This window comes from Bombina bombina, chromosome 6 (genome assembly GCF_027579735.1).
Source record: "Bombina bombina isolate aBomBom1 chromosome 6, aBomBom1.pri, whole genome shotgun sequence".
Classification (NCBI taxonomy): Eukaryota; Metazoa; Chordata; class Amphibia; order Anura; family Bombinatoridae; genus Bombina; species Bombina bombina.
In genome coordinates, this window is record NC_069504.1 from 561,530,878 (window position 1) to 561,558,333 (window position 27,456).

Consider the following 27,456-nt stretch of genomic DNA (forward strand, 5'->3'; position numbering starts at 1 on the left):
TTAAATCTGTTTTTTCTGTCAGTTTCTGTTCTCCCTCACTGCTGTGTGTGTGGGGGAGGGGCGCTTTTACTATGCATCAAATATTTCAGTCAGCAACTCATTGTATTCCCTGCATGATCTGGTTCATCTCTACAGAGCTCAGGGGTCTTCAAAACTTATTTTGAGGGAGGTAATTTCTCTCAGCAGAGCTGTGAGAATTATAGTTTGACTGAAATAAAAACTTTTATTCTGTAATTTGTTTCCTGCTTTCAGAAATTGTTATCTTTGCTAATGGGATTAAACCTTTGCTAAAGTTGTGTTGTTTACAAGGATTGAGGCTATAACTGTTTCAATTTATTAATTTTTAACTGTCATAGATCTTCTGTGCTTCTTAAAGGCACAGTACGTTTTAATATTATTCTAATTGAATTGTATTTCCAAGTTGCAAGTTTATTTGCTAGTGTGTTAAACATGTCTGATTCAGAAGATGATACCTGTGTCATTTGTTGCAATGCCAAAGTGGAGCCCAATAGAAATTTATGTACTAACTGTATTGATGCTACTTTAAATAAAAATCAATCTGTACAAATTGAACAAATTTCACCAAACAACGAGGGGAGAGTTATGCCGACTAACTCGCCTCACGTGTCAGTACCTACATCTCCCGCTCAGAGGGAGGTGCGTGATATTGTAGCGCCGAGTACAGCTGGGCGGCCATTACAAATCACATTACAGGATATGGCTACTGTTATGACTGAAGTTTTGGCTAAATTACCAGAACTAAAAGGTAAGCGTGATCACTCTGGGGTGAGAACAGAGTGCGCTGATAATATTAGGGCCATGTCAGACACTGCGTCACAGGTGGCAGAACATGAGGATGGAGAACTTCATTCTGTGGGTGACGGTTCTGATCCAAACAGACTGGATTCAGATATTTCAAATTTTAAATTTAAACTGGAAAACCTCCGTGTATTACTAGGGGAGGTGTTAGCGGCTCTGAATGATTGTAACACAGTTGCAATACCAGAGAAAATGTGTAGGTTGGATAAATATTTTGCGGTACCGACGAGTACTGAGGTTTTTCCTATACCTAAGAGACTTACTGAAATTGTTACTAAGGAGTGGGATAGACCCGGTGTGCCGTTCTCACCCCCTCCGATATTTAGAAAAATGTTTCCAATAGACGCCACCACAAGGGACTTATGGCAAACGGTCCCTAAGGTGGAGGGAGCAGTTTCTACTTTAGCTAAGCGTACCACTATCCCGGTGGAGGATAGCTGTGCTTTTTCAGATCCAATGGATAAAAAGTTAGAGGGTTACCTTAAGAAAATGTTTGTTCAACAAGGTTTTATATTGCAACCCCTTGCATGCATTGCGCCGATCACGGCTGCAGCGGCATTCTGGATTGAGTCTCTGGAAGAGAACATTGGTTCAGCTACTCTGGACGACATTACGGACAGGCTTAGAGTCCTTAAACTAGCTAATTCATTCATTTCGGAGGCCGTAGTACATCTTACTAAACTTACGGCGAAGAATTCAGGATTCGCCATTCAGGCACGCAGGGCGCTGTGGCTAAAATCCTGGTCAGCTGATGTTACTTCTAAGTCTAAATTGCTTAATATAAATTTCAAAGGGCAGACCTTATTCGGGCCCGGGTTGAAAGAGATTATCGCTGACATTACAGGAGGTAAAGGCCATGCCCTGCCTCAGGACAAAGCCAAAGCCAAGACTAGACAGTCTAGTTTTCGTTCCTTTCGTAATTTCAAAGCAGGAGCAGCATCAACTTCCTCTGCACCAAAACAGGAAGGAGCTGTTGCTCGCTACAGACAAGGCTGGAAACCTAACCAGTCCTGGAACAAGGGCAAGCAGACTAGGAAACCTGCTGCTGCCCCCAAAACAGCATGAATTGAGGGCCCCCGATCCGGGATCGGATCTAGTGGGGGGCAGACTTTCTCTCTTCGCCCAGGCTTGGGCAAGAGATGTTCAGGATCCCTGGGCGCTAGAGATAATATCTCAGGGATACCTTCTGGACTTCAAATACTCTCCTCCAAGAGAGAGATTTCATCTGTCAAGATTGTCAACAATCCAGACAAAGAAAGAGGCTTTTCTACGCTGCGTACAAGAGCTCTTGTTAATGGGAGTAATCCATCCAGTTCCACGATCGGAACAGGGACAGGGGTTTTACTCAAATCTGTTTGTGGTTCCCAAAAAAGAGGGAACTTTCAGACCAATCCTGGACTTAAAGATCCTAAACAAATTCCTAAGAGTTCCATCGTTCAAGATGGAGACTATTCGGACAATTTTACCTATGATCCAAGAGGGTCAGTACATGACCACTGTAGATTTAAAAGATGCTTACCTGCACATACCGATTCACAAAGATCATTACCGGTACCTAAGGTTTGCCTTCCTAGACAGGCATTACCAGTTTGTGGCTCTTCCATTCGGATTGGCTACAGTGCCAAGAATCTTCACAAAGGTTCTGGGTGCTCTTCTGGCGGTACTAAGACCGCGGGGAATCTCGGTAGCTCCATACCTAGACGACATTCTGATACAAGCTTCAAGCTTTCAAACTGCCAAATCTCATACAGAGTTAGTGCTGGCATTTCTAAGGTCACATGGATGGAAGGTGAACAAAAAAAAAAAGTTCACTCGTTCCACTCACAAGAGTTCCCTTCCTGGGGACTCTTATAGATTCTGTAGAAATGAAGATTTACCTGACAGAGGACAGGCTATCAAGACTTCAAAGTGCTTGCCGCACTCTTCATTCCATTCAACACCCGTCAGTGGCTCAATGTATGGAGGTAATCGGCTTAATGGTAGCGGCAATGGACATAGTACCTTTTGCACGCTTACACCTCAGACCACTGCAACTGTGCATGCTAGGTCAGTGGAATGGGGATTACTCAGACTTATCCCCTTCTCTGAATCTGGATCAAGAGACCAGAAATTCTCTTCTATGGTGGCTTTCTCGGCCACACCTGTCCAGGGGGATGCCATTCAGCAGACCAGACTGGACAATTGTAACAACAGACGCCAGCCTTCTAGGTTGGGGTGCCGTCTGGAATTCCCTGAAGGCTCAGGGACTATGGAGTCAGGAGGAGAGTCTCCTGCCAATAAACATTCTGGAATTGAGAGCAGTTCTCAATGCCCTCCTGGCTTGGCCCCAGTTGACAACTCGGGGGTTCATCAGGTTTCAGTCGGACAACATCACGACTGTAGCTTACATCAACCATCAGGGAGGGACAAGAAGCTCCCTAGCTATGATGGAAGTATCAAAGATAATTCGCTGGGCAGAGTCTCACTCTTGCCACCTGTCAGCAATCCACATCCCGGGAGTGGAGAACTGGGAGGCGGATTTCTTAAGTCGTCAGACTTTTCATCCGGGGGAGTGGGAACTTCATCCGGAGGTCTTTGCCCAAATACTTCGACGTTGGGGCAAACCAGAGATAGATCTCATGGCGTCTCGACAGAACGCCAAGCTTCCTCGTTACGGGTCCAGATCCAGGGATCCAGGAGCAGTCCTGATAGATGCTCTGACAGCACCTTGGGACTTCAGGATGGCTTACGTGTTTCCACCCTTCCCGTTGCTTCCTCGATTGATAGCCAGAATCAAACAAGAGAGAGCATCAGTGATTCTAATAGCACCTGCGTGGCCACGCAGGACTTGGTATGCAGACCTGGTGGACATGTCATCCTGTCCGCCTTGGTCTCTACCTCTGAAACAGGACCTTCTGATACAGGGTCCCTTCAAACATCAAAATCTAACTTCTCTGAAGCTGACTGCTTGGAAATTGAGCGCTTAATTTTATCAAGACGTGGGTTTTCTGAGTCAGTTATTAGTACCTTAATACAGACTAGGAAACCTGTTACCAGAAAGATTTACCATAAGATATGGCGTAAATACCTACATTGGTGTGAATCCAAAGGTTACTCTTGGAGTAAGGTTAGGATTCCTAGGATATTGTCTTTTCTACAAGAAGGTTTAGAAAAGGGTTTATCTGCTAGTTCATTAAAGGGACAGATCTCAGCTCTGTCCATTCTGTTACACAAACGTCTGTCAGAAGTTCCTGACGTCCAGGCTTTTTGTCAGGCTTTGGCCAGGATTAAGCCTGTGTTTAAAACTGTTGCTCCACCATGGAGTTTAAACCTTGTTTTTAATGTTTTACAGGGCGTTCCGTTTGAACCCCTTCATTCCATTGATATAAAGTTGTTATCTTGGAAAGTTCTATTTTTAATGGCTATTTCCTCGGCTCGAAGAGTCTCTGAATTATCAGCCTTACATTGTGATTCTCCTTATTTGATTTTTCATTCGGATAAGGTAGTCCTGCGTACTAAACCTGGGTTCTTACCTAAGGTAGTTACTAACAGGAATATCAATCAAGAGATTGTTGTTCCTTCTTTATGCCCAAATCCTTCTTCAAAGAAGGAACGTCTACTGCACAACCTGGATGTAGTCCGGGCTCTAAAATTTTACTTGCAGGCAACTAAGGAATTTCGACAAACGTCTTCTCTGTTTGTCATTTACTCTGGGCAGAGGAGAGGTCAAAAAGCTTCCGCTACCTCTCTTTCTTTTTGGCTTCGTAGCATAATTCGTTTAGCTTATGAGACTGCTGGACAGCAGCCCCCTGAAAGAATTACAGCTCATTCTACTAGAGCTGTGGCTTCCACTTGGGCCTTCAAGAATGAGGCCTCTGTTGAACAGATTTGCAAGGCTGCAACTTGGTCTTCGCTTCATACTTTTTCCAAATTTTACAAATTTGACACCTTTGCTTCATCGGAGGCTATTTTTGGGAGAAAGGTTCTTCAGGCAGTGGTTCCTTCTGTATAAAGAGTCTGCCTATCCCTCCCGTCATCCGTGTACTTTTGCTTTGGTATTGGTATCCCAGAAGTAATGATGACCCGTGGACTGATCACACTTAACAGAAGAAAACATAATTTATGCTTACCTGATAAATTCCTTTCTTCTGTAGTGTGATCAGTCCACGGCCCGCCCTGTTTTTAAGGCAGGTAAATATTTTATAATTTATACTCCAGTCACCACTTCACCCTTGGCTTTTCCTTTCTCGTTGGTCCTTGGTCGAATGACTGGGAGTGACGTAGAGGGGAGGAGCTATATGCAGCTCTGCTGGGTGAATCCTCTTGCACTTCCTGTAGGGGAGCAGTTAATATCCCAGAAGTAATGATGACCCGTGGACTGATCACACTACAGAAGAAAGGAATTTATCAGGTAAGCATAAATTATGTTTTTTTATTGGGGGGGGGAGGGCTTTTTTATTTTGATAGGGCTATTAGATTAGGTGTAATTAGTTTAAAGATCTGTCATTTGTTTTTTATTTTCTGTAATTTAGTGTTTGTTTGTTTTTTTGTGCTTTAGCTAATTTAATTTATTTAATTGTATTTAATGTAGTTTATTTAATTGTAATTTTAGGTGTTAGTGTAACTTAGGTTAGGTTTTATTTTACAGGTACTTTTGTATTTATTTTAGCTAGGTAGTTATTAAATAGTTAATAACTATTTAATAACTATTCTACCTAGTTAAAATAAATACAAACTTGCCTGTAAAATAAAAATAAACCCTAAGCTAGCTACAATGTAACTATTAGTTATATTGTAGCTAGTTTAGGGTTTATTTTATAGGTAAGTATTTAGTTTTAATAATTTAGGTAATAATATTAATTTTTATTTAGATTTATTGTAATTATATTTAAGTTAGGGGGTGTTAGGGTTAGGGCTAGACTTAGGTTTAGGGGTTAATAACTTTAGTATAGTGATGGCGATGTTGGGGGCGGCAGATTAGGGGTTAATAAATGTAGGTAGGTGGCGGCGATGTTAGGGATGGCAGATTAGGGGTTGTTAATATTTAACTAATGTTTGCGAGGCGGGAGTGCGGCGGTTTAGTGGCTAATATATTTATTATAGTGTCGGCGATGTCCAGAGCGGTAGATTAGGGGTTAAAAAATATAATGCAGGGATGTGCAATTCATATCGCCCGACGCCCAGGACATGCAGTTCTGGGTGCAGGGCATGTAGTTTTTTTATAACATTTAGCCCTGCTGCGGGCAAGCAGACCGTTAAAGCTTTTTTTTCTTTTCTTAAGTAGACGTTATAGTTTCTTTCCCCCTTATTTTAGCAGACCGTTAGTTTTTTTTATTTATTAATCTGACAGGTAATTTTTTTTGCTGTTTCTCAACGTGTCTCACGCTGCTCAGCTCCTCCCTTCTAGTCTGTGCAGTGTTTGAGACTTCAGTGGAGTGGTAGACTTGGGATTTCCTGGCTGCGCAGCTACCATAACACTGTATGATTCACCGGGCACTGCAAGTTCCCTCTCTCACCTCTGCTGCAGCTCTGCCTCAAGTGAACGTTTTGAAAATACATAAATATTTGTATGCTTTTTCTAACTTAATTTTTTTTATTCAGCTGAACTTTGCTGCTGTTTAACTTTCACTTAATACCAATACAGAAAACACTGGAAAACTTCAAAGTATAACAGCAGCAAAGTTCAGCTGAATAAAAAAAATTAAGTTAGAAAAAAGCATACAAATATTTATGTATTTTCAAAACATACCCGCTTTAGCTCACATAATATCTAACCGCAGCGCAGGAGCACAATCAATGCCGATGAGATGGTTAGAGCCAGCTGATCTCAATATTATGACACTTGCTTATAGAGACACATACAGTGAGTGTGTGAATGGCTCATACATATATTTGCCCTTATGGTTCCCTATCTGGCCGTGACTTTATTGAAAAAAGCAGCTCCTTGTGCAGGACTCAGAGCGGTATAAACGGTCTACTTTGTAAACAAACAGTACTAGCAGTTGTCACCTCCTCCTCCTGAGTGCTGCACAAGGAGCTGCTTTTTTTCAATAAAGTCACGGCCAGACAGGGAGCCCATGTTACAGCATGTAGGAGCGGTTCACACACTGACAGAAGAACTGCGATTATCTGGGCTGCAATCCGTTACAAGCAGAGCACTGGTAATATGATCTGCATTCCTCTGTGTGCCTCAACGTGATGCCCTAACACTTAAAGGGACATTAAACCCACATTTTTTCTTTCATGGTTTAGAAAGAGAATGCAATTTTAAACATCTTTCTAATTTACTTCTATTATCTAATTTGTTTTATTCCCTTGATATTCTTTGCTGAAAGGCATATCTAGATATGCTCAGTAGCTGCTGATTGGTTGCTGCACATAGAAGTCTTGTGTGATTGGCTCACCCATGTGCATTGCTTTTTCTTCAACTAAGGATATCTAAAAAAATTAAGCAAAATAAATAATAGAAGTAAATTGTAATGTTGTTTAAATTTGTATTCTCTATCTGAATCATGAAAGAAAGATTTTGGGTTTAGTGGCCCTTTAACCCCTTGTTGCTTGCTGTGTGAGCCTCAGTGAAGATTAGTAGTTATTTAGGAGTGTGCCAAATGTTTAAAAGTGACAAAAAAAACACCAATGCTATATATTAAAAGATTGTAGGTGTGTGTATCTGTGTATTTTATTTATTTATATACACATACAGATACACACACCTACAATCTTTTAATATCTATCATTGGATTTTTTTGTGTCACTTTTAAACATTTATATATATATATATATATATATATATATATATTTATTTATTTTTATTTTTCTCTCTCAAAAAGCATAATCTTTCAAAATGTAAAATTACCTTTTAGAATGTATATCCCATTTATCTTTTACTTATAAATAAAAATCTAGAGAGATGTATATTAAAAAAAAAAAAGAAGAAAAAAAATAAGATCCTGGACAGGGAGTCACAAATTAATAGAATATAGCAGAATATGCACATATTAAAAAAATAATAATAATGGGCCTCCTTATCTTGCACACATCTCTATCAGATTTCTGGATTTCATTAATATGATGGTTTTAAAAAATGTCCAGGATATTTGTATTTGTCTTGTGGATGTTTTGAGTAAGCATTCCATTGATCACTTTTGCCTTATGCACGTTTACACTTTCACCTGTGTAGTTCAGTGTCTTTGTTCATTTACATGACTGAGTATATGTTTGTGTGTGTTAATGTATGTGAGTGTGTGTACATATAGATTGTTTTTTTTTTTAGCTATATATGAGCATGTCATGTTTATATTATAGCTGCTAGCACATGCAGAAACACAGACACATCACACGTGTATCTGCGTATGTATGTGTTTGTGCATATATATATATATATATATATATATATATATATATATATATATATATATATATATATATATATATATACATACACACACACAATATAGAGAGGAGCACTCACTGGGTCTTAAACAAATAATTCAATTTATTATGATACATATCATAATAAATTGAATCATTTGTTGAAGACCCAGTGAGTGCTCCTCTCTATATCAGACTTGCATACATGTTGTTTGGCATGCACCCTGAGCAGAAAATTAATTGCTTAAGGCAAAAACAGCATTATGAACAACCAGGCAATTTTAAGCAACCTTATAATTTACTCCTATTATACATTTTTCTTCGTTCTCTTTTCTTCGTTCTCTTCAGCACCTGGGTAGCAGTTGCCGATTGGTGGCTACATTTAGACACCATTCAGAAGTGCTACCCAGGTTCTTAACCAAAAATGAGCTGGCTCCTATGCTTACTTTTCAAATAAACATATCAAGAGAACAAAGCAAAATTCTAATTTGGAAATCTGTTTTCGGTTTAATCTCGCTACCTACTTACCTACTTGCATTTGTTGATTGCATTAAAGTATTGTTAGGTCTGTCTCCTAAGTTGTTATAAATAAAAACCTTATGTATATACAGTTTTGGTTAAAATTATTATGCGAATCAGGACAAGTAGATTGTCACGAGGGACAAGTAGATTGGGCTCCCGCTTTAGTCCTTGGACAAGTAGTTTTTTTTTTAAATTTCCACACCCGTGCAATGTAGGTGTCGGTGATGTCGGGGGCGGCAGATTAGGGGTTAATAAGTGTAAGATTAGGGGTGTTTAGACTCGGGGTTCATGTTAGGGTGTTAGGTGTAAACATAAATTTTATTTCCCCATAGGAATCAATGGGGCTGCGTTATTGAGTTTTATGCTGCTTTTTTGCAGGTGTTAGACTTTTTCTCAGCCCCGTTGATTCCTATGGGGAAATTGTGCACGAGAACGTACGACCAGCTCACCGCTGACTTAAGCAGGGCTGGTATTGAAGTGCGGTAAGAAACCCAATTTTGCTCAACGCTCACTGAAAACCTGTAATACCAGCGCTGCAGGTAAGTGAGCAGTGAGAAAAAACTGCTCGTTAGCACCACATAGTCTCTAACGCAAAACTCGTAATCTGGCGGTTAGTTTTTTGTGTATTAATAATTTTGTGTATTACAACCAACAAATTAAAAATGTCCACAGTGGTGTTATAACAATTACAATTTGTTCCTTTGTTATCACAATAAAAATCCATCAAAGTCAGCTTCCTTCCTTAGATTTCTTGATTCCAGACTGTTTAGTGCATATATCCGATAGTTGTAACCGTGTCTCTACCAGCCCTTCTGCACATTACAACCTGCTCAATAGCTTTATTTTTAAACTCCATAGAATCTGTATTATGTATTTTAGTAACACCATTAGACAAGCTTGTAAGGCTTTCCACAAGATTTTGTAGTCTGTTTGTTGGAATTTGTGTCCATTAAGCCAAGAGAGCATTAGTAAGATCAGGCATTGGTGTTGGACAAGCAGGTCTGTAGGATGTACAGACACCAGAGTGTCACAGAAAAGGTTAATCAACCCTTTCCACCTAAATTAGTTTTTCACAGTCTAGCCACTCAAGGCCAGCTTGTGACTTAGGTCATAGGGTGCAAGGGTTAGCAAACACTCTCTCGTCTGTTCTAGACCCAGAAAAGTGCCCAAACTTCCATTTAATGCCACCCACACTAATCTATCTCTGCTGTCACCACCATTAAGATTATTATATGGGAAATCCTAAGGAAAAACCCAGACTAACGGACTAAAATTCACAAAACACAACTTGGCATAAATCAATCTAAAAATAATATTTTCTTCTTAAATGGTAAGAGTCCACAGCTGCATTCATTACTTTTGGGAAATAAGAACCTGGCCACCAGGAGGAGGCAAAGACACCCCAACCAAATGCTTAAATTCTCCTCCCACTCCCCTTATCCCCCAGTCATTCTTTGCCTTTCGTCCCAGGAGGTTGGCAGAGACGTGTCAGAATTTTAATTTTTAGTTTTTTGTCTCTTATGGAGGGTAGTACTCTTCGGCATGGGTCAGGAGTTTTAAGTAGTCCTGTTAGTCTCTCAGTGAGGGCTTGGATGAAAGTTAGATTTTGGAGATGCAGGGAGAGTCTTTCTGCGAAACCATCCCGACTTATATTAACAGCTCCTCAAGCAATCAGTGTTGTCAAACTTTGCTCCCCTGCCTGCTTTCTTCTGTCAAGTCCATGGCGGAGGCAATGCCACTATTGTTCACACTTTAAAGGCAGTGCTCCTGTTCCACGTCGTAGATTCCTGTAAGATAGTTTCATTTTACTTTATCGTCAATGTACTGTAATGTGAATGTTTTCCCGAGAGGTTACCACACTTTTGCGGGTCTAACTATATGACATAAGGGTCTCAGCGAGTCTCTGTTAGTGTCTTGGAATCGAGGGTTAATATCTCCTGAGGGGGGTTTATAATCATGTTTGTTATGTGATTCAACCTGCTTATGTATGATGTTTATGGTCTCGTGGTTGGAACTTTGAGGCCTTTGGAAGTGACGCAGCCTTTTGGTTGGGTGCACTTTTTTGGACTGTTCAGTTCACCTTGTGTTCGGGCGTGGTTCCGTTCCCCATTTCCGCATTCCTGACTGTTTGGTGAAGGAGATTTTCTAGTCCGCATTGGTCTGGTCATGGGAGGTGGTGAGTGCCCCAGCCATTTTGGGTGTCAGGTGCCGTTTTTGTTTTCATACTTTAGTCCACATTGATATTTCTATCCAGTTATGGATGATTCTGATGCTGAGACTGTGCTTATTTCAGATTTAGTTACGGAGGATTCTGATACCGAGACTATTTTGATTTCAGATTCTGTGTCCGGTGACGAATCCGGATTGGCCTCGTTGACACATGTCGACCAGTTTTGTTCCGTATGCCATTTCAGAGCGACTTGTTCCTCGGGCTTAGGGAATCAAGGGACTGCTGAGCCATCAACCTCTGGGGGTCCTGTCCTCCGAGAGTCGAGTTCCCTACCAATTCATACTTCTACACATGCGGGTAACCCAGTTTCTGATTCCTCCATGCAGGGTGGCGTGCTACCCCCTGGAGGTTGCAGCACGTTTTCGTTTCCGCATAATGTTGGCGATTGTTGGTCTGCAGAGTCCAGACGTTTATTTAAGAATGTGCTCGTGCCCTATTGTCTCGGGCCTTCCGCCTTGGGGAGGGCCTCTACAGTTCCCCGTGGGTGTAACTGTCCCTGTTATGCCTTTCGTTACAGGATTGCACGCCTTTGCTTATTGCTCATGTTTTTTAGTTATTGAATGACCCTATCGTTACCAGATATGAGGATTTTCAGTCTGCTAATTCGTATGGTGCACCTCATTAGACATGTGGGTGATGAAGTAATCTCCTGATTGTCATTTGTTTGAGATCTTTCCCAGTTTTTGAAAGATAGGGCTCAGTTTGGCTAGTCCTACAGATAGGCCTGTTTCTTTTTGGGCATTAACCTCCGGGTTGCCTTATATTTAATTTATATCCAATGGGATGTCTCTTATTTGTTTTTGTTTCCTTTGGGTACCTTCTGGGATTGATACTCTTTATTACTTCTTCGGAAGTTGTCTTGGACATGTTAGTCCTATGTTAAAAATGTCTGTTTTCTGTTTTTACCCTATGAGGGAGAATTTATGCAACTTGCCGGTTAGGACCCTAGGTGCAGGCTGGTCCTTTCGGGTACATTTGGTCTTGTGGCTGTTCAGACACGTGGCACTGAAGCGCTGAGTGTTTAGGTTATCATTGTTTTTCATGTTCAACTAATCATTCAAGCGGACCTGTGGGTCCGTGAGGCGGGAAGGATTGTTTCAGTCCTTATAGCCTTCAGTCATAGATGGCCTTGCAGGGGAGTTTCCCACTGTGTCACTCTATCTGACATCTGATTTCATCAGACCCTAGAGCCCTCCCCCATGTGGTGCAGAGTTGGAGGGCTTAACGCCCCTTACCGCAGTTGAGTGGTTTGGCCTTCATTTTTAGGCCTCTGGATTTTTCCTTTTGGGCTTGATCCAACAGCTTGTACAAGATAGCTGTCTAGCATAGGAAGGTTTGCAGTTTTAAACCAGTTGCAGCTCTTGACATCTTGCAGGTGTACGCGTAAGCTGTTTATAGTGTATCTAGATGCAGCTCTTACTCTTTGACGTGTACTGTCTGTCTGAGTTATAAGAGACCTTTGGGTCTGCTTCCATTGTCTCCGGGTGAGTTGGATCTCCTTTTAGGGATCTGTGTTTCTGGGTGATGGTTGTTCCCTGTGGGGACTTTGTTTAGCTCTGGGTTTTCCAGAGCTTGGTAGGCTTAGTGCCTTTCTCTTCCTTGTGTCCTCTGCTTGTGCGGAGGTGAAGGGAGACTAGTCCTGCTAGTAGGATTTTTTTTTTTTACCTTGAGGTATCCCTTGGTTGTCCTGAGGCTTTGAGAAGTATCTTCATGCAAATTCTAGCCTTGCTCCTTGGAGTGTGGGACTTTAGATAGGGGTGGTTCCTTCCTTTGGTTGGGGCTTTCAAGTTCTTCTCGCTATCTGGATTCTCTGGATATGCATCCATATCCCTTGTGTCAGGCTTTTTGGCCAGTTGGGTTGTTTAGTTCTAGGGTATGGTTTGCCTGAACTTTTAGGTGCCCTGACCTGTTTTTTTCCCTGAGACTTCCGGTTGCTGAAGCTTTGCTTGGCCTTTTTTCTGACCCAGTTTTGGGTGGTTTTGGAATCTTGGATCTCAGGGCTGGTCGGGGTGTTACACGGTTGTGGGAGCTTGGGCTATGTCCTTGCTCCATCTACCTGACCTGGTCATGGTTAGCCAGATTTTCTGAGTATTTTTTACTCTTTGCCACAAGAGTAGCCCATGTCATCTAGTGGTTAGCTGTGTGGCTTGTGCCTCAATGGTTTTTGGTTCATACCCAGCTGCTGGCGCTGGATGTCCAATTTCTGGTGTACCTTTGGGTTGCATTCCCTTGGTCAGCTTGCCAGTGTTTCAGTGGATTCCCTGCTCTGCAGGCGAATGGGTTGGCTGTACCTCTGCTTGGCAAGCTACTTGTCGGGTAGTCCTTTTCTAGGACATCTGTGTTGGGAATTCATCTTCCCATTAGCCGGTGGCTTCGGGCCTTGAGGACAGTTGTTGCCCTTCTGGCATCATCCCTTTTCTTTAGGGGATATTCTCCTCCCTATGGAGACAAAGTCCTTGCTTAAAGCTTCTCCTGGATGGGAGGCGAAAAGGTGGGATTGGTACCCCCTGGTGTCTTGCTGGCTCCAAGTCAGACTTGTTGGGCCTTTATTTTGATAGATCCTTAGGTCTATGGCCTTGTTGTCTGTTTTCAGAGTCGGGTTGTACTTGTACTCTGTGGGGATGGCTGTGCTATCCTTAAGCTTGTTTCTGTACCTGTTTTGGGATTCTTTTGTTCCCCTGTCTTGGATACCTGAGGCTGGGTTGGTCCAGCTGGGTGTGGGTCTGCAGGTCAAGATGGCCGAGTGGTCTAAGGCGCTGTGTTCGGGTCACAGTTTCCTCTGGATGTGTGAGCTTTTTGAGTCTATCCTGCTAGCTCAGTCTGCTAAGGTATAGATTTTCCTTTCAATTTGCTCCTTTGAGTTCAGAAGAGGGTTTACTCTTCCTTCGGGTTCTGAGGGTATACTCTCCTTCTCGGTGGGCCTTGATTGAGGTTTTGTGTTCCCCTTTTTAGGGACCTGTGTGTAGGTCCGGTGACTTAGGTTGCCTGGAGCGTGTCCTCTGTCCGGGGGTTGCTTTTGCAGTCTGTTTCTTGCTTGACTGCTTCTTCCTCGCAAGTACCCTCTATGTCGTCCTGTTATGGACTCTGTGTTCTCAAACTTGGGGTTTTTCACCTGGGTGTATTACACACTTTTTCATGGTCTAATGCCATGGTATTCTATGGTCAGACACTGGGAGGACTTTGCCTCTTCGGTTGCATTCCGTGCTTGCAGGATGTTGGAGAGATGTCTGTTCTGTCTGTTCGCTTGGTATAGACAGGGCCTCCTTTCCCTGTTTGGGTCCCTTTGGGTCTCTCTGAGCTGGGCTCACTCTTGGAGATGTTCTTTTTTGTATTAGGGGACCTTTCGGTTTCCTCGGTTCTCCTTTGCCTTGTCCCCTTGGGGTTTTGGCTGATGTCCCCTTCATTTGTGGGGGCTGGGCGGTGGGGGATCATCTGTTGGGCGACGGTGTCTCCTGGAGGACTGTTGGCTCAGTCTAGTCCGTTTGCGGTCTCTAGTTTGGCTTCTGGACTAACTGTGATTCAGTGTCATTGGGGCTTTTCCTCTTAAAATTTTCTCAGCTTCGGACTAAACAGGATTTTTTATTGAGTAGAGGTTTAGTCCTGGTGCCCTCAGTATGGGCCACCTATTGTACCCTTCCGTCTTGGCATTCAGTGTCCTGTATAGCTTGGGTATTGTTTTCCCAAAATTAATGAATGCAGCTGTGGACTCTTTCCATTTAAGAAGAAAAACATAAATTATGCTTACCTGATAATTTCCTTTTCTTCTGATGGAAAGAGTCCACAGCTCCCCTCCCGTAATTTTATGTGGGGCGTCCTTATATTCTTCTGGCACCTTTTCACCCTAATTTTTCCTTGTTCCTCTGCAGAATGACAGGGGGATGAGGGGAGTGGGAGGAGTATTTCAGCCTTTGGCTGGGATGTCTTTGCCTCCTCCTGGTGGCAAGGTTCTTATTTCCCAAAAGTAATAAATGCAGCTGTGGACTCTTTCCATCAGAAGAAAAGGAAATTATCAGGTAAGCATAATTTATGTTTTTCGGTAACGTGGTACAGATATTAGACAAAGGCAAAAACGTAATAAAGGAATTTTTATTATGAGAAAGTCAGTGCATTTATATAAAAAAAAGAATTAACAAACACAAATATACACAAAGCCAAACAGTTTTAAAATTTAAAGGAGACTATATTACAGAACCTAATACAGTACTAGCTTAGATCTCTATTCCAATGGAACTTGGCAAGAAAATGGTCACTTACAATATTGTCCTCACCCTCCCATGTTGAATAACATTATTATTTTGCTGAATTCGCTATTAAATAGATTTTTTTTTTTCTAAAGACCGGTTTCTGACCAGGCCCCTTCCAGAGTGGGCAAGGAAGATACCCACCCCTTTTTTATGGCAGGCAATAATCCACAAGCCATGGCTCAAGTTATAGGATACCTTTTTTTTTATAATGTTTTATATATATATATATATATATAATGTATAGATGTACAGTACCCATAATCCCAATGTGACAACATGAGGATTATTTTGATACCAAACATGACATGTCTGTCATATTTTTTTATCAGGTAACCTAAAAGTGATTAAAACATGTCTTACTATATCCTAGTGTTTCAACTTTAATTGACCTCTGTCTTGATTATAGGACACGGTCTTCTGTCACTGAGCTCGATTTATCAATCCTTGGTGGACAGGGGCGTACACATTCACTCCTGTCCGCCCGAGCTCTCCTCTGGTTAGCAGCAATTCGCTACCAGAATTTAACATTGCACATGAGCGCTCCTTTGCACTTGCGTGCAACCCCGCCCCCTGCCCGTGCACAGCCAGTCACGCATGGGCAAGAGCTGTCAATCTCCCCTGTCAGATGAGACCACGAAGATTGAAATTCTCCACCTAAGAGGTGGAGAACAAGGTAGAGAAGCAGCGGTCTGATGACTGCTGCTTGATAAATCCTGACTGCAGGTTCTCTTGTGCGAACTTGCAGTCAAAGGGAGGAGAAGGGCTTGCTAAATCAAGCCCTCTGTTTTGTGAAAGTTAGCCCATAAAGATTACTCTCCTGAGAGACTGAATTGCACCTTGTATATGTTTCATCAGATGTAAGCAATAAAAACCATTCTTAACCCTTTGAGTGCTAAGCACTTTCCCACCTGGGTGCTAAGATTTTTTTATTTTATTTTTTGAACAAATTTTTTTTAACTCTTTTTATTCAGACTTACGCTTTCCAATGGTGGGTGTTGGGGGTCTGTAGCTGCTTAGATGCCTGAGATACTGACTTCTAAGCAGCATGCCCCCTGCTCCTATACTTAACATTGTTAAGTATAAATAATGTTGCGTGGTGACATCATCACGTTATTGTGCGTGACGTCACCACACAAAATGGGAAGCCCCGGCAATGCCTGTCACTCTACAGGCACGATCGCCGGGTAGGAGCGGGTGGGAGCCCCCAGATCTCCCTCAAGATGGGAGAGTGCTAGTGACGGCTCTGAGCCGTCATTAGCACCAGAGTGGGAAACTCTGTGATGGCTCAGAGCCGTCATTAGCACTCAAAGGGTTAAAGGGACACTAAACTGAATTGTTTTCTTTCAGGATTCAGATAGAGCATGCAATTTTAATTTTTTAACAACTTTTTAATTTATTTCTATTATCAATTTTTCTTTGTTCTCTTGCTATTTTTATTTGAAAAAGAAGGAATCTAAGCTAAGGAGCCGGCCCATTTTTGATTCAGCACTCTGGATAGCACTTGCTGATTGGTGGGTACATTTAGCCACCAATCAGCAAGCGCAATTCAAAGTGCTGAACCAAAAATGGGCCAGCTCTTTAGTTTAGATTCCTGCTTTTTTAAATAAAAAAGCAAGAATGGAGAAAAAAATGATAATAGGAGTAAATTAGAAAGTTGCTTAAAATTGCATGCTCTATCCGAATTATGAAAGAAAAAAATTAGGTTTAATGTCCCTTTAACAAAAACCTTGCCTTGCTAGTTGTAAATAGCAGACATGGAAATAAAGAAAAATTAACCCCTGACATTCTAAAGTCATGAGGTTTTCATTACAGTCTGGCTCACAATTGGCATTCTAATTAATCCCTAAAGGTATTCGGTCGGCTTGAGGTCAGGGCTCTGTGCAGACCGCTCATGTTCCTCCACACCAAACTCGTCAAACCATGTCTTCTTGGATCTAGCTTTGTGCACAGAGGCGGTCATGCTGCATCAGGAAAGGGCCTTCCCTAAACAGTTGCCACAAAGTTGGAAGCACCCAATTGTCTTAAAATTCTTTGTATCCTGCAGCATTAAGATGACCTTTCAATGGAATTAAAGGACCTAGCTAAAACCCGGAAGGACAGCCCTAGGCAATTATCTCTCCTCTGCCAAGCTTTACAGTAGGCACTATGCACACATTAAGATTCTTCCATCAGACTATGAGATAGTGTATTTCATAACTCCAGTGACGGTGTGCTATACACCACTCCAGCCAATACTTGGCATTATGCATGTTGTTGTGAGGCTTGTGTATAGCTGCTCAGCCATGGAAACCCATTTTATGTATCTGCCGACCCCCAGTTCTTGTTTTGCCTTTGCTTACAGAGGCGCTTCAGCACTCGGCAGCCCTGCTGTTTGAGTTTCCTTGGTCTACCACTTCAGAGCTCCTAGACACTTTCACAATTTGTTTTTATGCAGATTACAGAATATTAACAATAATACGTTTTGCTAGTAATTTATACATTTATTTCATATAAACCAGTTGGTAGCAATGACTAATTGAAACATTTCCTATTTATTATTATTTTTGACATTGCTGTATGTGTTATTGTTTTTTTTTAATGTGAAATGAGTTTTTAACCTCTTAAGGACATATGACAGAATTTTTCCGTCATAAAACAATTGAGCAAACTGAAAGCTGTGTCCTTAAAGGGTTAAGAAATGTTAAATATAAATTTAACATTTAATATAATATAAATAAATATAATTTATTAATGCTATTGTTTATTGTATTATAGGTAAAGCATCTGAAAGAGGACCATTCCCACTATATGGCAGAGATACATCAGTGAATGGCTGTCAAGTAAGTTTTTGGCATTTTTTGTTGTCCTAAAAATAGTTCTTTTTACTGTCTCTAGTGTTAAAAATTTTACCAGCTTTTCTTTAAACAATGGTTTTGGGGTTCTTCTTAAAAGGACATTGTACTGTAAAAAATGTTCCCCTTTAATGTATTGCCCACAGTCCATTTTACCTGCTGTAGTGTATTAAATTGTTTGCAAACAGCTCCTTTACCTTTGTTTGTTATTTGAAATTGCTATTTTGCCTGCTGTATCCCCACCTACACTAAAACATAAAAGGGGGGTTATGGGGAAGAGATACATTTTGAATATGTAGTAGCTGGTTGTGCTTATTCACTCCCCCAAGTCATAATTAGCATGTCAATACCCAACATAAATATCATTAGCAGGTGTGCTTTACCTACTGGTTCAGCCCATTGTTATGGACATGCCCTAGGTGATGGTTTTAATGAGAAAAAAAAACAGCTTTTTAAATACAAAAACATGATTGAACAATTTTATAGTACATTGCCCCTTTAAAGAGTTATAAAAAAAGTCGGTAATCCCTGCATACTGTTCCAAAGTAAAGAAATAAACAAATAACTCTCTCCACGTATGTTAAAACGGACAAGTATGCAATCCTCATATGTAACTCCAATCCATTCAAGTATTTACTTCATTAATGAACAGGCACAGATTAAGCACAGTTCATATATTAAAACTTAGCATTTATTAATAACAATAAAACTCACGATTTCTGGATGGATACAACAGGAGTGTAGTTAATAGTGAAAGCACAATTACGTCATCTCTGACGTGTTTTATGCCTTTTTGGCACTTTTTCAAAGGTAGTGGAAAGTGAGAGGGGGCTCCGTACTTGTGTCTCTCATAGACAAACCCCCTAAATTCATGGGCCTATATGATCATATATAATACTAGCCTCCTTCATTATTAAAAAGACACATAATAAAGGAAAATATTGGGAGAGGTCATGTTACATTCACTATACACTATACGGATTCGCACTGATGTTGCATAAATTGTTGCTAGAATCACAATGCATTATCCAGGTTCACCATATTTTATATATAATTACAACCACATGTAGAACTTCAATTATATTCCTTCAGTATAACAACTAATTCCCCTTGTATACATTTTTTTCTATAAATATATAGCTGCAAATTCAACTTAATAGTATGCATGTTATGAATACTATATTTAATTATTTGTTTGATACCTCACAATTTCAAGAAGCAAGTAGTGATGTAGGCAACAGCAAAATCACACTTGCTATCTCTATTGTGCATCCTGTTATAACTATATTTCAGTAGTAACTTGTATGTATAGCGATAATACAATAGGGGTATTAATACTCCATGTATACATCAGATGTTTTGTATTTACCACCTTTTTATTGTTCATGTACATGGTTTAAAAGTCCTCTCAGCAATTTAATCTTGCAGTTGGGGGCCCTAATATAGCGCTAAATCCCACCTCAGATTGATGCCTTCAAGTCTTTATTGCTAGATAGAATGATGCATTCAAAGAAAAGATTAGTCTGAGAATAGCATGTAGATGTATTTGTTCAAGTTTAATTAGCTTTTTAAATATTGTCAAAATAAGTGTGAAGTTTTATTGTCTATAACAGGGGACGCCAACCTTTCGGACCTCAGGGACCACTAAACTCACAATTTTTAATCCAGTGGACCACTAACATGATTTTTTTTAAAAGGTACAAACCTCTATAATGTGTGTGTGTGTATGTATATATATATATATATATATATATATATATATATATATATACACACACATACATACACACACACATACTGTACATAACTAGTATAACCATAGCTAAGTTTACATTATGTATATATTTACACATTTTTAAGAATTATTTTTTGGATTTAACTAACTGAATGACAGAACTGAGAGAATACTTCCAAATGACAGATGAAGGGTGAGTGCCAACTTTTGAGCTGGAAACAGAGAGGCAGAAAGTGGGGGGAAAAATAATTATGTTTAAAAGGACTACAAGACTTTCAAGTTACCTCCCCAGTTAGGAATTATTCAAAACTACTTATGAACATGGACAGACATTGGATTCATAAATTAAGATTATATCAGAAAGCTCTCAATAAGGATGTGAGCTATCCACGACTGATGTTACTGGCAATTACTATAATACTGGTGGGACATGGCTAATCTGCTGGATGGCAATTACTGGAATTCAGGTGGAATGGCTTTGTCGGTGGGAAAATGATTAGAATGAAAAATAATTAATATTTAATTAAAGAAAAAGAAGATGAAGAGGAGGAAGACACACAGTGATGTAAGTCCATTTGAAGGAATTAGTAAAACTACTACAAAGAGACAGGTAAAGGGAAGAAAATAAATTAAATATGAGTAATTGTTTTTTTAAGATTTTTTTTTTACATACTTTAATTCCACTATTTCAAGCCAAGACTATACCAACCCCTGCTGGCTTTAGAATGGTAGCATCTTCCTCTGAGCAGCTCCCCGGACGGGAGTAGTTAAAAATACAATCTAGCTACGCAAGTTGTGCAGTACTACGCAACGTGCATAGGGAGATTGTAATTTAACTCCTCCTCCGTCAGTTTTCACCGATGTCCAGCCAGGGGGTGACACCATCAGAGGATATTAATTCCTCCTCGATGGTGTCAAGGACCACCAGCATCTTTTAATGGACCACCAGTGGTCCATGGACCACTGGTTGGCGACCGCTGGTCTATAAAACAATGAGAGCTGCCATGTTGTACTTTAGGTTACCTTCTCTGCTGTGGCCAAATAGAGACAGTTATTAATTTGTCACTAGAGTTTTCAGTTAGTGGCTGTGTGGAATACAATAGTGTTCTGCACTTGCATTTTTAACAGGAACTGAAACCCTCAAACATTCCAGAATGGAATTACACGAATTACAGGGGTCAAAATAAACAATGAAAGTATATTGCAGAGTTTTTTGCTTTATATATATATATTCAGAGTAGTCTCTTATGGAGGGTAGTACTCTTGGGTATGGGACTGGAGTTTTAAGTAGTCTTGTCAGCCTCTCAGTGAGAGCATTGACGAAGGTTAGGGTCTGGAGATGCAAGGAGATCTTTCTGCGAAACCATCCAGACTTGTATTAACAAGTCCTAAGCAATCAGTGTTGACGAGTTTCACTGCCTGCTTCTATCACTCAAGTCCATGTCAGGTGCGATGCTACAAGACTGTCAAACTTGAGAGGCTGTGTGTCTGTTCCACGGCGTTGATTCCGGTAAGATCGTTTCATTTTATACTTTATCTGTATGGAATCAAGGGTTAATATCTCCGGAAGGAGATTATTGAACAGGGGGGATTTATACATGATTTGCTTTATTATGTTTGATGCTGCGACATGTGTGAGATGAGGCTCTGGCAGATGTGGGAACATTCAGGTTTTTCCTTTTGTTTTTGGATAACTGCTCACCCTGTTAATTTGGCGCGCTTTTTTTCTGCAGCAGGGGCGGCCCTGCATGGCACTCCATGTGACTGGGTGTGGCCTCAATAATTTCCTCTTTCCTGACCATGCGGTTTACAGGAGAAGAAGCGGTTTCTCTGTGGGTCCTGGGTCATAGGAGGTGGTAAGTACCCCAGCCATTGGGGGTATAAAGGTGCCATTTATTTTTTTCTATAATCTATCTTCAAAGTGCAAGCTATGGAGGACTCTGATGAATTAGAGGGTACTCCCTCCTTACCAAGAGCTATTACCTGTTTTTATTGTGAGGTGGCTACGGTATGTATACCCGCCTGCTCAATTATGTTCCACATTCCTTGATAAAGTCATATCTAAAAAGACTAAGATGTTTAGTACCACTGAGCCGTCCGCCTCTGAGGGGTCTCCATCCCGCGAGGTGCGTTCTCTGCAATCATCTCCTATTACACATGCAGCTCCCCATTGCACTACTAATCCTCCTTCGGGGGCCCTCCTACTGCCAGACTTTAACAAACAGTTGCAAACGGCAGTGTCTGCGGCCTTTAGTGTTTTACCTCGCCCTGCTAAGCACAAGTGAAAGGTTAAATACTGCTATCCTTCCCAGTGGTCATCTACCATCTTGTTGGATTTATCTGATACTAGATTATCCGCTGATGAAGATGCCTCTGATACTTCAGAGGAGGCTCTTTCTGGGTTGGAATCTACTGCCTCTAAGCCTCCGGCTGTGAAGGAACCAGACTTTAGATTAAGTATAGAGGAGTTACGCTTTCTGTTAAAGGAAGTGTTGGCTACTTTAGAGGTTCTGGAACCTAAGTTACCCGAGGTACCTTCTATTCCTAAGCTTGATAAGGTTTATGAGGACAGGGTGGTTCCACAGACTTTCCTGGTTCCTGTAAAGATGGCAAATATTATTAAGAATGAATGGGAGAGACTTGGATCCTCTTTTCTCTTGTTAAGTGTGTTCAGTCCACGGGTCATCCATTACTTATGGGATATATTCTCCTTCCCAACAGGAAGTTGCAAGAGGATCACCCAAGCAGAGCTGCTATATAGCTCCTCCCCTCACATGTCATATCCAGTCATTCTCTTGCAACCCTCAACAAAGAAGGAGGTCACGAGAGGAGCTGGAGTTTTTACTTAACTATTCTTCAATCAAAAGTTTGTTATTTTAAATGGCACCGGAGTGTGCTGTTTTTCTATCTCAGGCAGTAGTTGGAAGAAGAAACTGCCTGCGTTTTTTTCTATGATCTTAGCAGGCGTAACTAAGATCCACTGGCTGTTCTCGACATTCTGAGGAGTGGGGTAACTTCAGAAAATGGGAATAGCATGCGGGGTCCTCCGCAAATGAGGTATGTGCAGTACTTTATTTTCTGGGAATGGAATTGACTAAGAAAATACTGCTGTTACCGTATGATGTAAGTACAGCCTTAAATGCAGTAGTAGCAACTGGTATCAGGCTGATAAATGTATGCGCAGTCGAGTTATATTCTAGGGACTAGAATTTGACTGAGAAAATACTGTTCACACTGAAATAATACTTAAGCCTTCTCTGCAGTGGTAGCGACTGGTAGCAGGCTTAGTGATAGCTTTGCATGACATTGAAAAATGTTGTTTTTAATAAAACGTTTACTGGTATGTTATTCGTTTTTGTAAGGTACTTTGGTGATAAATCGCTTTGGGCATGATTTTTTTCCACATGGCTAACATATTTTTTTGCATGGAAACCGTTATATCAGGGCTCCCACTGTTGTGATTGGAGTGGGAGGGCCCTTGTTTTAGAGCCTTGTTGCACAGTTAAAATTATTGCACAGTCTTTCTGCTTCTTCCTCCTTGATCCAGGACGTCTCTAGAGAGCTCAGGGGTCTGCAAAATTCATTTGTGAGGGAGGTAATCAGTCACAGCAGATCTGTGACAGTGTGCTGACTGTGATTAAAAGCGTTAAATCTTAATTGGTATCTGTTTTATCCGTTTTGGGTATCGAGGAGTTAATCATCCTTTTGCTAATGGGTGCAATCCTCTGCTAATAATACACTTCTTGTTAAGAATTGTTTAATTATATCTGTATATTTGAAGCGCTGCAGCGTTTTTTATATTGCTTGTAAACTTATTGAAAGTGATTTCCAAGCTTGTTAGTTTCATTGCTAAGTCTGTTTTAAACATGTCTGATTCAGAGGAAACTGTTTGTTCATCATGTTCAAAAGCCAATGTGGAGCCCAATAGAATGATGTGTACCAATTGTATTGATATTGCTTTGAATAAAAGTCAATCTGTACCGATAAAAAAGCTATCACCAGACAACGAGGGGGAAGTTATGCCGCCTAACTCTCCTCCCGTGTCAGTACCTGCGTCTCCCGCTCGGAGATGCGTAGGATTGAGACACCTAGTACATCTAGGCCCTTACAAATCAGAGCGCGCTGATGACACGAGAGCCATGTCTGAGACTGCGTCACAATTTGCAGAACATGAGGACGGTGAGCTTCATTCTGTTGGTGACGGTTCTGATCCGGGGAGACCGGATTCAGAAATTTCAAATTTTAAATTTAAGCTTGAGAACCTCCGTGTGTTACTAGGGGAGGTATTAGCGGCTCTGAATGATTGCGACACGGTGGCAATTCCAGAGAAATTGTGTAGGTTGGATAGATACTATGCGGTACCGGTGTGTACTGACGTTTTTCCTATACCAAAAAGACTTACAGAAATTATAAGTAAGGAGTGGGATAGGCCCGTGTGCCTTTTTCCCCTCCCCCGATATTTAGAAAAATGTTCCCTATAGACGCCACCACACGAGACTTATGGCAGACGGTCCCTAAGGTGGAGGGAGCAGTTTCTACGTTAGCCAAGCGTACCACTATCCCGGTGGAGGATAGCTGTGCTTTCTCAGATCCAATGGATAAAAAATTAGAGGGTTATCTTAAGAAAATGTTTGTTCAACAGGGTTTTATATTGCAGCCCCTTGCATGCATTGCGCCTGTCACGGCTGCAGCGGCATTCTGGTTTGAGTCTCTGGAAGAGGCGATTCGCACAGAGCCGTTGGATGAGGCCTTGAGCAAAGTTAGAACCCTTAAGCAAGCTAATGCGTTTGTTTCAGATGCCGTAGTACATCTAACCAAACTTACGGCTAAAAATTCCGGATTCGCCATACAGGCGCGCAGAGCGCTCTGGCTTAAATCCTGGTCAGCGGATGTAACTTCCAAGTCTAAGCTACTTAACATTCCTTTCAAAGGGCAGACCTTATTTGGGCCCGGCTTGAAGGAAATTATTGCTGACATTACGGGAGGTAAGGGCCACGCCCTTCCTCAGGACAGGGCCAAACCAAAGGCCAAACAGTCTAATTTTCGTGCCTTTCGTAACTTCAAGGCAGGAGCAGCATCGACTTCCTCCGCTCCAAAACAGGAAGGAACTACTGCTCATTACAGACAAGGTTGGAAAGGCAACCAGTCATGGAACAAGGGCAAGCAGGCCAGAAAGCCTACTCCCGCCCCTAAGACAGCATGAAGTCAGGGCCCCCTATCCGGAGACGGATTTAGTGGGGGGCAGACTTTCTCTCTTTGCCCAAGCTTGGGCAAGAGATGTGCAGGATCCCTGGACGTTAAAGATTATATCTCAGGGATACCTTCTGGATTTCAAAACCTCTCCTCCACAAGGGAGGTTCCATCTTTCGAGGTTATCGACAAACCTAGTAAAGAGAGAGGCATTTCTACAATGTGTACAAGTCCTCTTAATTATGGGAGTGATCCACTCAATTCCGCGATCGGAACAGGGACAAGGATTTTACTCAAATCTATTTGTGGTTCCCAAGAAAGAGGGAACCTTCAGACCGATCTTGGACTTAAAGATCTTAAACAAATTCCTAAGGGTAGCATCGTTCAAGATGGAAACCATTCGAACCATCCTACCCATGATCCAAGAGGGTCAATATATGACCACGGTGGACTTAAAGGATGCTTACCTTCATATACCGATTCACAAAGATCATTATCGGTACCTGAGGTTTGCCTTTCTAGACAGGCATTACCAGTTTGTGGCTCTTCCCTTCGGGTTAGCCACGGCCCCGAGAATTTTTACGAAGGTTCTGGGTTCACTTCTGGCGGTACTAAGACCACGAGGCATAGCGGTGGCTCCGTACCTAGACGACATTCTGATACAAGCGTCAAGTTTTCAGAATGCAAAGTCTCATACAGAGATAGTTCTGGCATTTCTGAGGTTGCATGGGTGGAAAGTGAACGTGGAAAAGAGTTCTCTGTTACCACTCACAAGGGTTCCTTTTCTAGGGACTCTTATAGATTCTGTAGAGATGAAGATTTACCTGACGGAGTCCAGGTTATCAAAGATTCTCTCAATGCTTGCCGTGTCCTTCATTCCGTTCCAAGCCCATCAGTAGCTCAGTGCATGGAGGTAATCGGCTTAATGGTCGCGGCAATGGACATAGTGCCATTTGCGCGCCTGAATCTCAGACCGCTGCAACTATGCATGCTCAGTCAATGGAACGGGGATTACTCAGATCTGTCCCCTTTGCTAAATCTGGATCAGGAGACCAGAGATTCGCTTCTCTGGTGGTTGTCACCGGTTCATCTGTCCAAAGGAATGACCTTTCGCAGGCCAGATTGGACGATTGTAACAATGGATGCCAGCCTTCTAGGCTGGGGAGCAGTCTGGAATTCCCTGAAGGCTCAGGGATCGTGGACTCAGGAGGAGAAACTCCTCCCAATTAACATTCTAGAATTGAGAGCAATATTCAATGCTCTTCTAGCTTGGCCTCAGTTAGCAAAGCTGAGGTTCATCAGATTTCAGTCGGACAATATCACGACTGTGGCTTACATCAAGCATCAAGGGGGAACCAGGAGTTCCCTAGCGATGTTGGAAGTCTCGAAGATAATTCGCTGGGCAGAGTCTCACTCTTGCCACCTGTCAGCGATTCACATCCCAGGCGTAGAGAACTGGGAGGCGGATTTCCTAAGTCGCCAGACTTTTCATCCGGGAGAATGGGAACTTCACCCGGAGGTATTTGCTCAACTGATTCGTCGTTGGGGCAAACCGGATCTGGATCTCATGGCATCTCGCCAGAACGCGAAGCTTCCTTGTTACGGATCCAGGTCCAGGGACCCGGGAGCGGTGCTGGTAGATGCATTAGCAGCCCCTTGGGTTTTCAACATAGCTTATGTGTTTCCACCATTTCCGTTGCTACCTCGGCTGATTGCCAGGATCAAACAGGAGAGGGCATCGGTAATTCTGATAGTGCCTGCGTGGCCACGCAGGACATGGTATGCAGACCTAGTGGACATGTCGTCCTGTCCACCATGGTCTCTTCCTCTGAGGCAGGACCTTCTAATTCAGGGTCCTTTCAACCATCCAAACCTAATTTCTCTGAGGCTGACTGCCTGGAAATTGAACGCTTGATTCTATCAAAGCGTGGGTTTTCGGATTCGGTTATTGATACATTAATACAGGCTCGGAAACCTGTGACAAGAAAAATTTACCATAAGATATGGCGTAAATATTTATATTGGTGCGAATCCAAGAGTTACTCATGGAGTAAGGTTAGGATTCCTAGGATATTAGCTTTTCTACAAGAGGGTTTAGAAAAGGGTTTATCCGCTAGTTCGCTAAAGGGACAGATTTCAGCTCTGTCTATTCTTTTACACAAACGTCTGGCAGAGCATCCAGACGTCCAGGCCTTTTGTCAGGCTTTGGCTAGAATTAACCCTGTGTTTAAAGCTGTTGCTCCTCCGTGGAGCTTAAACTTGGTTCTTAAAGTTCTTCAGGGTGTTCCGTTTGAACCCCTTCATTCCATTGATATTAAGCTTTTATCTTGGAAAGTTTTGTTTCTTTCATGTAATTAGCAAGAGTCCATGAGCTAGTGACGTATGAGATATACATTCCTACCAGGAGGGGCAAAGTTTCCCAAACCTCAAAATGCCTACAAATACACCCCTCACCACACCCACAAATCAGTTTTACAAACTTTGCCTCCTATGGAGGTGGTGAAGTAAGTTTGTGCTAGATTCTACGTTGATATG

At 41.7% G+C, this 27,456-nt stretch overlaps 1 protein-coding gene across 4 annotated transcripts in view; it reads left to right on the plus strand.

Moving 5' to 3' along the window:
- Positions 1 to 27,456, plus strand: part of TCF12 (transcription factor 12) — a 954,287-nt gene that overhangs the window by 557,663 nt on the left and 369,168 nt on the right. For all 4 annotated transcript variants that reach the window (XM_053717513.1, XM_053717514.1, XM_053717515.1 and 1 more), the window contains one exon: positions 17,920 to 17,984. In XM_053717513.1, the coding sequence (XP_053573488.1) occupies positions 17,920 to 17,984 (65 nt within the window). The remainder of the gene's footprint in view (positions 1 to 17,919; positions 17,985 to 27,456) is intronic.